Source organism: Papio anubis, chromosome 16 (assembly GCF_008728515.1).
Source record: "Papio anubis isolate 15944 chromosome 16, Panubis1.0, whole genome shotgun sequence".
NCBI lineage: Eukaryota > Metazoa > Chordata > Mammalia > Primates > Cercopithecidae > Papio > Papio anubis.
In genome coordinates, this window is record NC_044991.1 from 44,409,555 (window position 1) to 44,422,404 (window position 12,850).

The window sequence follows — 12,850 nt, forward strand, 5'->3', positions numbered from 1 at the left end:
GGAGCTATAAATACATGTACATGCATGCGCAAACACACACATATATGCCTCCTTTGTAGACTGTTAACCACTGGGACATTCTCATTTAATATACATGTTGAAAGGGACGAAGAGACAGAGAAGAGGGCAGAAGGAAGGGGCAAATTTAAAATGATAGTCAAAAATTTTTTAAAAAGAACTCTTTGGTTACCTGTGGAGGATTTTAGGGAATGAACTCAATCTGAAAATCAGTAAATAAGGGAAATATGGTATTTATTCTGCTCTCCTATATAAACTGTACTGCATAATAAAAGACTTAATAACAAAGTTCCTCTTTATAGAAGTCCAACTAATAAATAAGGAATGATAAAATTCAAATAACACTATTTTGCAATCCCTAATAAAGTAATGGATCTAAGCAATAATCACGAATGGCTGCTAAAACCATTAGGTAAAAGATTGTCAGAGAACTTTACACCAGACAGTTTAGTGACAATATTCAGCTGACAATACATGAATCCAGGGATCAATCTTATCACTACTGAGAGAGACAATGATGCATTATGTGCCTCGTAATACGATGCAAAAAGATGCACAATAAAGTATTCTTTCAAAAAAATTTAAACCCAACTCTGAACAAACCTCTGGATTTAACTACCAACTCGTAAGAAATAAAGGGGATAGAGGAACATGTTCAATGACACCAGAGAGATACAGTAATCAAAATTCAAAATATAAAAAATTCTGCAGGACAGCCTAGTGTATTCAATAAATAAATTATAAGGGAAGAAGGAAAAAAGGACAGAGAGAGGTAACTATAGATTAAAAGTTACTTAAGGAACATATCAATCAAATGCAATATATGGACCGTGATTAGATCTAGATTCAAGCAAATCAATTGTAAAAAAAAAAAAATCCTTTATGAGACAATGGGAAAAACATGAATACTAAATGGATATTCAATTATATCAAAACTTAAATTTTAAGTTAAATTTTAAATTTGAGAGGTAATAATAGTATTTTAGTAAAAAAACAAAAATATGCTCCCATCTTTTAGAGATACATACATATGCATACATACAGATATTCATTTATAGATAAAATTGATATGACATATGTGATTTCATTCAAAATAGCCTGGGGGGAAGGTATAGGGAGCACTGGTATAGATGAAATGAAACTGGCCATGTAATTAACTGTGGAAACTGGGTAATGGATGCATTGCTACAGCCAGGCATTGCTTAACAATGGGAATACGTTCTGAGAAAGGCATTAGGTGATTTCATTGCTGTGCAAACATCATAAGGTGTACTTACAAAAATCTAGATGGTATACAGTCTACTACACACCTAGATTATATGGTACAGCCAATTGCTCCTAGGCTAAAACCCATACAGCATGTTACTGTACAGAATACTGTAGGCAACTATAACACAATGGTAAGTCATTGTGTATTTAAACCTATGTAAACAAAGAAAAGGCATAGTAAAAATACAGTATTAAAATCTTATGGGACCACCATCATATATGCAGTCTGTCAATGACCAAAACATCATTTTGTGGCACACGACTGTATTCTAGTTTTACATATATTTATAAGTGCTCATTAAAAGTTTGGAAAAAGAGGCAGGTGCAGTGGCTCACGGCTGTAATCCCAGCACTTTAGGAGGCCAACGTGGGCAGATCACTAGAGATCCGGAGTTCAAGACCAGCCTGGCCAACAGAGTAAAAGCCCATCTTCACAAAAACTACAAAAATTAGTCAGGCGTGGTGGTGCACACCTATAATCCCAGCTACTCAGGAGCTCAGCAGGAGAATCGCTTGAAGCCAGGAAGTGGAGGCTGCAGTGAGCCCACATCGCACCACTGCACTCCAGCCCAGAGGACGAGTGAGACTCAGTCTCAAAAAAAAAGTTTGGAGAAAGAATTGTCCCTGGTAGGCTATTAACTCCTGAGGCAATATTTAACTTACTGATTGAGCCCCACCAACCCAGAAGGCACCACTGCAGGTGCTAGAGACATAGTACAATAGGAGAGGCAAGACTTTTAAAATCCCTGCAATATAGCAACTGACATAATTGGTAATACAGAGGAAGAAGTAATCAGAAATATATAAGTCTAGAGATTAGCTAACAACAGTTTAACAAATACAAACATAAACAGCAAGCAAATTATGTATTTAATGGGTTTTTCTGGGTGGGGTTTTTGTTTCTGGGTTTTTTTATTTTTTTGGTAATCATCTCCCATTCTTTCCTCTTCTAATTCATGGCTTTCCAATATTATCAAAGGCGCAAGTCAAAGTAAAAATACTGCCTACTTGCTTCCACCTTTCCACACAAACACTGATTTTGTGTTCCTCGGCAATATTTTGTTTCCTTTTGTTTTAAGAAGGCTTAAAACCCACATTGTTACAAATACATTTGGCCCCTCCCCTCTTTTTTATTTAACTTTCTACTATGCTATAACAAGAAGCATTTGGTTAAAGTAAAATAAATCTGAACAAAGCAAGAAAAAAATTAAAAGCAATAGCTCAAGAACTATTCAAGTACTCAGGAATATTCAGGCAAAAATGGCTCTCTATAAAAACGTAAGTAATGATAAGCTACTAAATTAAAAACTGATATACTGTCCTAGCCCAATAAATATTGTTCATTTCCTACAATTAGAAACTAACTGACAAGGATTTATAGACTTCTTTTAAAACTTAAGTTTAAAATCCCGTATTTAATATAAATATCAATACCTATACACATATGTGTATAAGCAATGACTTAAACTTTTCAAGTATAACCATATGTATAGTTGTCCTTCATTATTTTTTGTAAATTTATATTTTTAAAGGATCTTTTAAACTGTTAAAACACTAAAACTCTCTTGACTAATATTTTCTAATACCTGAGCACTGAATAGGTAACACAAGAAAAAGTCATATTAAAAATGTGTATTGTATAGAAATATTTACAAATAATACTTGTAAAATGAGCCATTCCACTTCATGAAAAAGGAAGAGGCCAGTCACCAGTTTCTAGGTCACAACAGAGAGGAGCAAGTAACATTTCAGGAAAAATAGAAATATAATTTTGATCACATCAGCTTGTTCCCCATGGAGGACTTTCAAGTTTAAAACAGTGTAAGGGGGAAAATAAGAAACACACAGAGCAGTTGTAAACCACTTATAAAGCTCATATTTGGAGGCAGGATTAAACATACAGTGTCTTGTTAGAGGATAACTATGGTAGGTGTCATTTTATCCAATGTATTATTTTCTGATTTGGGGAACATTTAGTACAGGTTGAGTAGTCCTAATGCAAAAATTCAAAATCCAAAATGCTCCAAAATCTGAAACTTTTTGAGCACCAACATAATGCTCAAAGGAAATGCTCACTGGAACATTTTGGATTTTGGATTAGGAATGCTGAACCAGTAAGTATAATCCAAACAATCCCAAACCCCAAACACTTCTGGTACCATGCATTTTGCATAAGGAATACTCAACCTGTAGCCATTTAAAAAAAAAAAAAAAAGCTGCTGCTGCTGCTGAAATACTCAATACCAGTTGCTTATGAACAAAAAAAAGAAATTACTGAGACCCAAACATGAAGAGGCACATAGCCTTAGGTAAGATAAGGGACCAGAATTCTGTTCCCCTGATTTCTAGCCCTGTATTCTTTTCATTATACAGCGCTTTCTTTTCTCTTTCACTGATGTCTTAATCAGACCATTCTTTTTTTTTTTTTTTTTTTTTAACCTTTGTACAAGATTTTATTAAAGGTCTTTACAGAGCAACAACCAGACTCTAGAATACAGCTGCCAAGGAGACCCTGTTACACTGTGGGGACTGGCTGGGGCAATGCAGGTGGCTCTGGTTTCCCACCCTTCTGAGATGGGGGTGGTGGGCAGCATTTCATCTTTGGGTTCCATGATGCTCACGTGGTCAGGCAGGGGCTTTTTAAGGCAAATCTTACCAGTTTGGAATCAGACCATTCTTAAAACAACTTGCATTTACTGAAGACACTGGGCAGACAGTCAGATGTGCATATCCCAATCAGCTTGTCCAATGACCCCATTAGAACCTGGGGTAGAGCTGCTACCCTGCTTGCCCAAGGTCACACGTTTCCAGGCTATGTAAGGTCTAAAAGAACCGACAGCTTTTCACTCCCAATCCCACATGCTTTGCCTTTCTAGAAAAACAAAGTTGTGTCTAAAACCCAAATCCTCAGGTCAATGTGTTCTCTTCACAGACACCAAGGCCTAATCTTTCCCTTAAGATTTTATCCATACGAATTCCACGCTAGTCTTTATTTTCTGGACCCATAGTACCCTGTGTAGTTCCATCGATCTAAGACCACAACCTGTGAAATTAGCATGTTTCAAGTTCATTTCTTTCATAAAGTCTTTCTCAACTGTTAAGTACCTTAAGAAGCACCGTTTGTCTGAACTTTACATCCAGATCATTAATACCAATGAGTGTTAATTCAAAGATAAGCATATTAAACATCCATTAAATCTATTATGTTGTTTTTAGAAACTTTTTCACGTACCTTTTTAATCCTTAAAACTTCCTTTATATTCTAACATAATCTAGATTCTCACCAAATCATAAAGACTTTGAGAGTAAATTCTGTCATACAAATATTTTATATATAGAAATAATAACACACCATACAAAATATATTCTCTAAAATAATAAGAAATGTTCTTTGGTTTTTCTATTTTTCCTAATATACTCTCTTTCAACTGTATCCCCAATCCTTAAAATAACATCAGAAAATCCATTGTAAATGAACTTAAAGCAAACTCAAAAGGCCACACCACCAAAGCAGCAAATCTCTAATAGCATTTGCTCCAAGAACTGCTATAGAATAGAAAAACAAAGGACCTGTAAAAGAAGTACCATATTATAAATGTGGTATATTTCAGAACACAAATTATGTTAATATACTTTCCTAAGCTTAAAAAACACCATAGGTTACTAAAAACAATAAAATCATAGCCAAACAATAATTTCAAATACCAAAATAGTAATCTCTTTATTGAATGCCAGTTATTCATTAAAGAGTCATAAACAAATGGGAACAATATCTACCTAAAAAATGTTCCAAGAAACTTACCATCATTTTGGCCCTTGCCCTTCATCTCCTCCTTCCATGATAGAATGCTGTTCAGGGGAACATAGTCTCTTAGGTATTCTTTGCGTCTCTCTTCTAAGGTCATCTTCAGTAAACGTTCTTGCAAAATAAAAGCAGAATCTCCATTTGTATTTAATGTTTAAACAAGGGAATTATGTTTATACTTTAAGTATTAACCAAGTTAAGCTAACAAAAGAGTTGATACAGTCCTGAAGAACAACACAATGCAAATCCAGTGACTCCATATTTAAATGTTAAAAATGTTAAATTTCATATTACCAGGGGAGAAAAAAATCACAGCCTGATGAAGACTCTCTTGTGATAGTCCAAGAAATAAGTAAACTCATTTACACTTTCAATCAACATCTATAGTTTACTATGGGCCAGGAGATATGCTGGATAAGCGATATGGTTTGGATATATAGCCCCTGAAATCTTACGTTGAAATGTAGTCCAAGAAATAAGTAAACTCATTTACACTTTCAATCAACATCTATAGTTTACTATGGGCCAGGTGATATGCTTGATAAGCGATATGGTTTGGATATATAGACCCTGAAATCTTACGTTGAAATGTAATCCCCAATGTGGGACGTGGTGCCTAGTGGGAGGTGACTGGGTCATGGGAGCAGATCCCTCATGGCCTGGTGCTAGCCTCAAATAGTGAGTTTTCGTGAGATCTGGTTGTTTAAAAGTGTGTGGTACCTCCCACCAACCCTCTCTTGCTACTGTTCTTGCCATGTGAAGTGCCTGCTCCCACTTCATTTTGCCCCTGTAAAAGTAAAAGCTCCCTGAGGCCTCCCCCCAGAAGACCTAACAGATGCCAATGCTATCCTTGTATTGCCTGCAGAACCATGAGCCTATTAAATGTCTTTTTTTAATAAATTACTCAGTCTTAGGCATTTCTTTACAGCAACTGCAAAAACAGTCTAACACAGTAAGATACAAAATAGTACCTATATAAATAAAATACTGAGACAGGTATGTACAAATAGTAAGAGCACAAAAAAGGCAACCACCACGATATTTCCTCAATTGCACTCTCTATTTACTTATAGCTTTGTGTAGATGACATAAGAATTGCTTTAAATATATATCTCTATCTTCATGATAAAATGAAAATATTTTACAAATTGCATCTTACAGTTAATTACAGGGGATGTCGTTTATAAAGAACTCACTATGGCCAGGTACTTCACATATAAATCTCATTAAAATAATCTTCCTAATAACTCATAAAATTGATAGTATTACTATACCAATTTTGCAGATAAGGAAATGAAGCACAGCAAAGTAGTTTGCCCAAAGCAAGAGAGCTTTCAGGAAGTAAGCCAAAATTAAAATTCAGACAGACATTTCCATTAGTCAAAGACTACACCCTATGTTATTTATTCCACTGTACTACACTACATTCTCAGGAAAACTCCCCAAAAAAGGTAATATGTATGCTGGTTCATGAAGGACAGGAAAAATTTTGCACGAAGAGGTAAAAAGAACATTTCAGACTAACAAAACAATGTAAACAAAGGAGGTATGAATACTATAACCAAATGAAGCTGCAAGATATGGTATGAGAAGAGGAATGGCCACAGAAGTGAAAAGTAGCCAGAAACAAAAAAAAAAACTGTACAGGGACTTGTATGCCATAGTGAGCAGTTTTAACCTTTATCCTATAGACTACTAACATTGAAAGTTGATTATGCATTTCCCAGACAGTATATAAAACAACCCACTAGGACACAGGAAAATATGTAAAAAATTCTATTTACATTCGTTTTTAACCCAAACAAGGAAGAAATATTTACCAATATTCAATGTATAAACTGACACTGGCTTCCTCACTCTGTATGTCAGCTTTCATGTCTCCCATACCATAACAATGGTCTCCACAATGTAGAGAGAGAGACAGTTATTTCTCATACTCTCCAATTCTCTTTCAGTGTATCACAAGGTACTGCAGTTTAGGGAAATGGATTCAAGGATAGTTAGTATCTAGTTTAAATGTAATCTAACCTTCACAAAATAACCACTTTAAAAGATTATTGCACAGAAATAAACTGCAGAAGTATTAACGTAAGCACAAGTGAACAGAAAATGGGGAACCAATATTTTTCCCACTCCTGCAACTAGAACTTCAGCCACATTAGGAGACAAAAATATATATATATATTAATCAGAGGTGAAGTATTCACATAAATTGAGTTTAAGGTACCTATAGGACACTGAAGAAGTTGAAATCAAGAATCTGGAAATTTAAAGAGTGGTCTAGCCTAGAGATTTTAGAAATTATAACCTAAAATTCTAGTCCTAAAGGAAAAAGAAGAGGGAACAGAAGGAAGCATCAAACCTCAAAACACACTATTTAGGAAGTGGGCACAAATAGGAAAACAATGAAATAAATCTTAGTTGTCACCAGTGGTACAAGTTCCTGGTAATGCGGAAACATTCAGAAAACAAAGTTGGGTTTTTTTTGTTTGTTTTTTTGTTTTTTTTTTTTGAGACGGAGTCCAGCTCTGTCACCAGGTGGAGTGCAGTGGCGTGATACTAGCTCACTGCAACCTCTGCCTCCCGGGTTCAAGCGATTCTCCCGCCTCAGTCTCCCGAGTAACTGGGACTACAGGCATGCTAAGGGAAATACCAACTGATACAGGAAGGTCAGAAAAACTGAAAATTACTTAGCCACTAAACTGCTTTTATCAATGTGGTTACCAACAGCATGGAATAGAGGAAAAGTGGTTAACAGAGCTGTCTGAGTTATAATCTAAATCGTGCAAATCTGTAGGTTACTTAACCTCTTTATGTTTCAGTTTCCCTTTGAGGTCAGTAGGTAGGTATTATTTCCAACTTATAGATAACGGAAGTATAAACAACGTCAAATATTACCTAAGATCCCAGAGCTAGTTAAGCAGTATAAGTAGGATTCAAACCCAGGCAACTAGGTATTCAAAGCTCTTATCTCACAATATTCCGCCTCATGCAGTTTCCTACCTCATAGGGTTGTTGTGAGAATTAAATGAGATAATCCATATAAGCTACTAAGAATAGTACTGCACATACAAATGGGGCTTAAATATTAACTATTCTTATATGAATACTATCATGATTGTTACTACTGAATGACTTCAGGAACATTACTTTCATTAGAATATAACAGAAATCCAGAAGACAATGAAGGACTGAACAAAAGAAGGAAAGTGAGAACAGCAACTCCAAGTTCATGTGAAGCCCTATGAAAGAAAAGAGACTCTAAAGTGGAAGAGATCCGAGCACTGTTACAGGCAAGGGAGAGGAACCTGAAGACACCAAGAAATTAGACATACCCAAGAAACACTACCTGATGGTGCAAGACCTCAAAGAATACAAGATATGGGATAAAGGGAAAAGCAGAAAGGTTAATCTTACACACAAGGAAAAAAAGTCCTTTCTCTAAGACAGAACAAACCCAAAAGGACATGTAAAGGAACAGACCACTGAGACTATGGAAGAGGATGTTAGGGCTGTTCATATTACATGGCATTTATTTTCTCTGTGATTTTTTTTTTTTTTTTGAGACGGAGTCTTGCTCTGTCGCTCAGGCTGTAGTGCAGTGGCACGGTCTTGGCTCACTGCAACCTTCCCCTCTCAGGTTCAAGCAATTCCCCTGCCTCAGACTCCCGAGTAGCTGGGATTACAGGCGTGTGCCACCACGCCCATTTAATTTTTTGTATTTTTAGTAAAGATGGGGTTTCACCGTGTTCGCCAGGATGGTCTCAATCTCCTGACCTCGTGATCTGCCCGCATTGGCCTCCCAAAGTGCTGGGATTACAGGCGTGAGCCACTGCGCCCAGCCCTTCTCTGTGAATTAAAAAGGCAATGTCATCTCTTTAGTATGGGGGATAGGGTCTTGAGAGAACAGAAAACGTGAAGGGAATGGTAAATTTAGAATTACCACATAAACGCAGAAAAGGGAGATGATCAGCAGTATGCCAAAGAAGTGCTAAAAAGGCTCAGATCACAAATAAAAAATTATTACAATATTACTGGGCAGGTTAAAAGACATTATGAAGCAACTTACAGTTTTCGTGAATGTCAAAAGGTACATACAGAAATGCAACCTGGCCTCTATTGCTCCAGTTATTTAAAGGTTGAAGTGTGAACACTTAAAAACGAGATCAATTTAAAACAAAACAATGAAATAAGTTGCAATACTCGAAAATGCACATTAGTGGTTCTGAATTAGGACTCAAAATACTAGATCAAAAATGTTTATTTAAACATATGTGGTCTTCAGAACTCCTTAATTACTTGTTTAAACAACGAAACATACTGAAGGCCACAAATATATATGCATTTTCTTTGTCATTTCATAAAACTTTTCTTTAAAGAATGCTTCACCTTTACAATGAGTCCTTTCTCTGTGAACCAAGCATTTAAGTAGGCGACCTATTTATTAAATGGTATACTGAATTAAAAATATGTTTATAGAATGCCTTGACATTTCAATGAGTTAGGTAAGCTTTCCTTTAGCTTTAAAGGACAGCTGCAAAAACACTATACCATCAGCTTCCCAGTGGGCTGAAACGAAAAAGGTCATGCATCCCATCAGCTTCTCTAATACTAACTATGGTACTAGAAATCCTCAGCTCTTCCTTGGGGGTATAATATATTTTAAATAATCCAAACATAGACATCCTGAAAAAAAACACTGAGAGATGCATTAAAGTCTTCGTATCACAGTAACGTTTTCCTTTAACATTAAACTTCATGGAAAAATAACTTAGTTTTGGATAATTACTTTGTTAATTGCCTTATTTAATGGTGCACTTGCTTCCTTAGGAAAAAAAATTGGTTATATCTTCTCCATTATTAGAAGAGAAAAAAAGAAATCAAGACATTAAAAAAGATTCTAAAATGCCTGCTGGTCACAGTCCAACGGTGTAGATGTTAAATGAAGGAAACATTATAACGTTATTACTTGAGGAACATTGTTTTTCTATTATGACAGAAAAATATTCTTAAGTACTCACTATAATTTCATCAATGATTCATGTTACTGAAAACAATGTCTGTGTCTTCCACTGTTTTGCCCTCATTATCATCAATAATACAAAGCTAACATTTCAGCATCATCAATAAACATGGGCATAAATGAGTTTTCAGTGCTCACAAGGTAAATCCTTGTTGAAAGCCTGTTGAAACTGCAGTAACTACTACTGAAAAAACAAAGCAAAATTATTTTACACTACTTTATCAGGCTGTTATTCTTGACAGCATTTGATTTATAACACCACAAGTGTTAGCTCTCTATACACCCATAATTATTAAAACATAATTAAATGATTAAACTTTCAACACTTTTAAAGATCATTTTAATTGTGTTGTTCAGTTATATTATGTTAAATCTTCCTGCAGCAAATTTGAAAACAAATTCCCTCCTCATGCCTTTGCTCGTGCATTGTGGAAGCAGATCCTATATAGAGGATTCTTTTTCCATACTAATTCCCTTTCTTACCTCCACTGTTTGGCCTTCTTGTTCATAAAGGCCAGGACTTGCAATAAAAATCTACAGGTTTCAACGAACTACTAACAAAGAAATCAACTTTCTACCCAGTCACCCCATACCCCTTTTGTAAACATGAGGTATCCAGGAGAAACGTGCACTACCCTCAATAGACCTCACCCTTGCTATACAGGTTTTAGTGTATTTTAGCAATTGGAGTGCAAGAAGTTTTTGCTACATTTCTGTAAATAGCTAAAGAATGAAAAGGAAAGAGGTGTGAAAAGGAGGGTGAAAAAACGCCAGAGACACTCAACTAAGAATTATCTAACTGTGATAGGGTAAGGGGGAGATCTTGGTGGGAGAGGCTGGATCGTACACTTGTGTTTCTTCAAGAATCAGTGCCACTGTCAATCTAGCTGATTTGGATAAACCTTATATGCACAAAATTCAAAGATGGGTTCATTCAGAGTGACATTAGTCACAAAATCTTACTCTGAGCAACTTCAGCCCATGAATGGTGATGGAATACAGAGAAACACTGTTAGGAGAAAAGCCCATTCAGACTTCTCTTAAGGCACTTATCCTCACGGACAACACGCTCGTTTTAGGGCTCCCCTAGAGTTCCAGGTTTCAAAAGTCACGCTGCGGCAGCGAAGCAAGGAAACCTAGACAAGGGGTAAACACCCGATGGTGGGAACACTTGAACATTTGGGGGTTGGGGGACAAGAACAAGAAGGAAAGAAATGAGGGTGCAGGAAGCGCGGAGGCACAGCGGCAGCTGCAGCCTGAGCACCCGCCGGCGGGCACGTGTCCGCGGGACACCCGGGCCGGCAGTGCCCAAGTCCCAGCTGCGGTGCAGAGGAACTTGTGCCGCGCCCAGGGCTACCGCCTGGGGGTCCCCGTCGCGAGCGAGGCGAAGGCAGCACCGCCTCGGGAGAGGGTGACCGGGTGCCGAGGGCGACAGAGAGGGGCGTGCGCCCACACGTGCGCGAGCTGCAGGTGCCCAGGGGCGGCGCGTGCACGCCGAAGTGCGCGCGCGTGTGCGCGTGTGTACACACGGACACAGGAGGGAGGCGGCACCGGCCGGGAGGGCGCGAGGCGGGAGCTCGGGCGGAGGGCGCCGCGGCATACACAGCCCGACCCCCGCCCCCACCCCAACCCCCACCGCCCGCACCCCCAGGACTCGACGGGCCGGTTACCTTTCTCCTCTCTCCACACCTTTTTCTTCTTGTTGCTGGGGTACATGTTGCCGTGGGGGTGGCTGGCTTTAAGCTGCAAGTTCCCCAGGCTCACGGGCAAACAGGGTGTGTGTGGAGTGGGAGGGGTGGTAGGGGGCACTCAGCAGGGAAAAAGTGAAAGAGGCTCCGCGTCCTGCGCTGCTCGCCGCTCGCTGCTCTCCAGTCGCCGCCCTCCTCCCTCAGCCCGCGCTCGGCTCCGGCTCCCACCCGCCTCAGCCCCGCAGACGCCGCCACAGCAGCACCTCAGAGCCTGTCAACTAGGTCACGCCTCGCGCTAACCTAACACCCGCGCAGGCACCGCCTACCAGCCGCTAGGCAGCGCCGCCTCCCATTGGCTGCACTGCCCGCCGCTCTCCGCGTTCTAGCCTCGGCGCGCCCCAACTTAGGCCCCAAGGCGCACGCGCAGGCGCAGGCTCGGGCTCGACGCCGAGGACGTTAGGGAGCTGGAGGAGGCGGAGCCAGGGAGCGAGGGGGCGGAGCCAGGGAGCGAGGGGGCTGGAGCTGGCCTCGAAACGGGGGCGGGGCTTGGAGCCGATGCCTAGGAGGAGCGGGAGTTGGACCGCGCTTACCGCTGGCCTCTTGGAAGACTTGAGGGCGTGGCCTGTAGGGCCAGGTGCGCCAAGTGACGGGCGAGCTAGCGGGCGAAAGCCGCCTCAGGGACTTGGAGGATGTACAAGTGGGAGGAGACCGAGGGTCAACACGAATTGTCCATACTCACTCCAACTGCCCTGTTGGGGAGAATTTTTACCAATTAATCTGATGCTTTCCTCTGGGTGGGCAACTGAAAAAGACCAAAAGAAATGAAAGTATTGGGAAATGGTTCCACATCGTATGCAGTTGGTTCCTCAAACTTGTAATGGAAATTACAAATTTCACTGGAATTTGGTGGTTTAGAAAGAACAAATGTAGACTGGGATACTCAAGACAGTTTTAAGAACCAAGAAGTTCGGACAACCAAAATGTCATATTGGAAACATGTCTTACATCAAAACAAATCCAGATGCCTGTTAACCAGAGCCAAGTGGT

General features: G+C 39.3%; 1 protein-coding gene across 3 annotated transcripts in view; it reads right to left on the minus strand.

The window, feature by feature from the left end:
- Positions 1 to 12,221, minus strand: part of MACROD2 (mono-ADP ribosylhydrolase 2) — a 2,100,238-nt gene extending 2,088,017 nt beyond the window's left edge. For all 3 annotated transcript variants that reach the window (XM_021921837.2, XM_003905088.5, XM_009216566.4), the window contains exons 1-2: positions 11,786 to 12,221; positions 5,090 to 5,206 (exon numbers count right to left, since the gene is read on the minus strand). In XM_021921837.2, the coding sequence (XP_021777529.2) occupies positions 5,090 to 5,206; positions 11,786 to 11,831 (163 nt within the window). In that variant the 5' untranslated portion in view covers positions 11,832 to 12,221. The remainder of the gene's footprint in view (positions 1 to 5,089; positions 5,207 to 11,785) is intronic.
- Between the last annotated feature and the right edge of the window lie 629 nt (positions 12,222 to 12,850).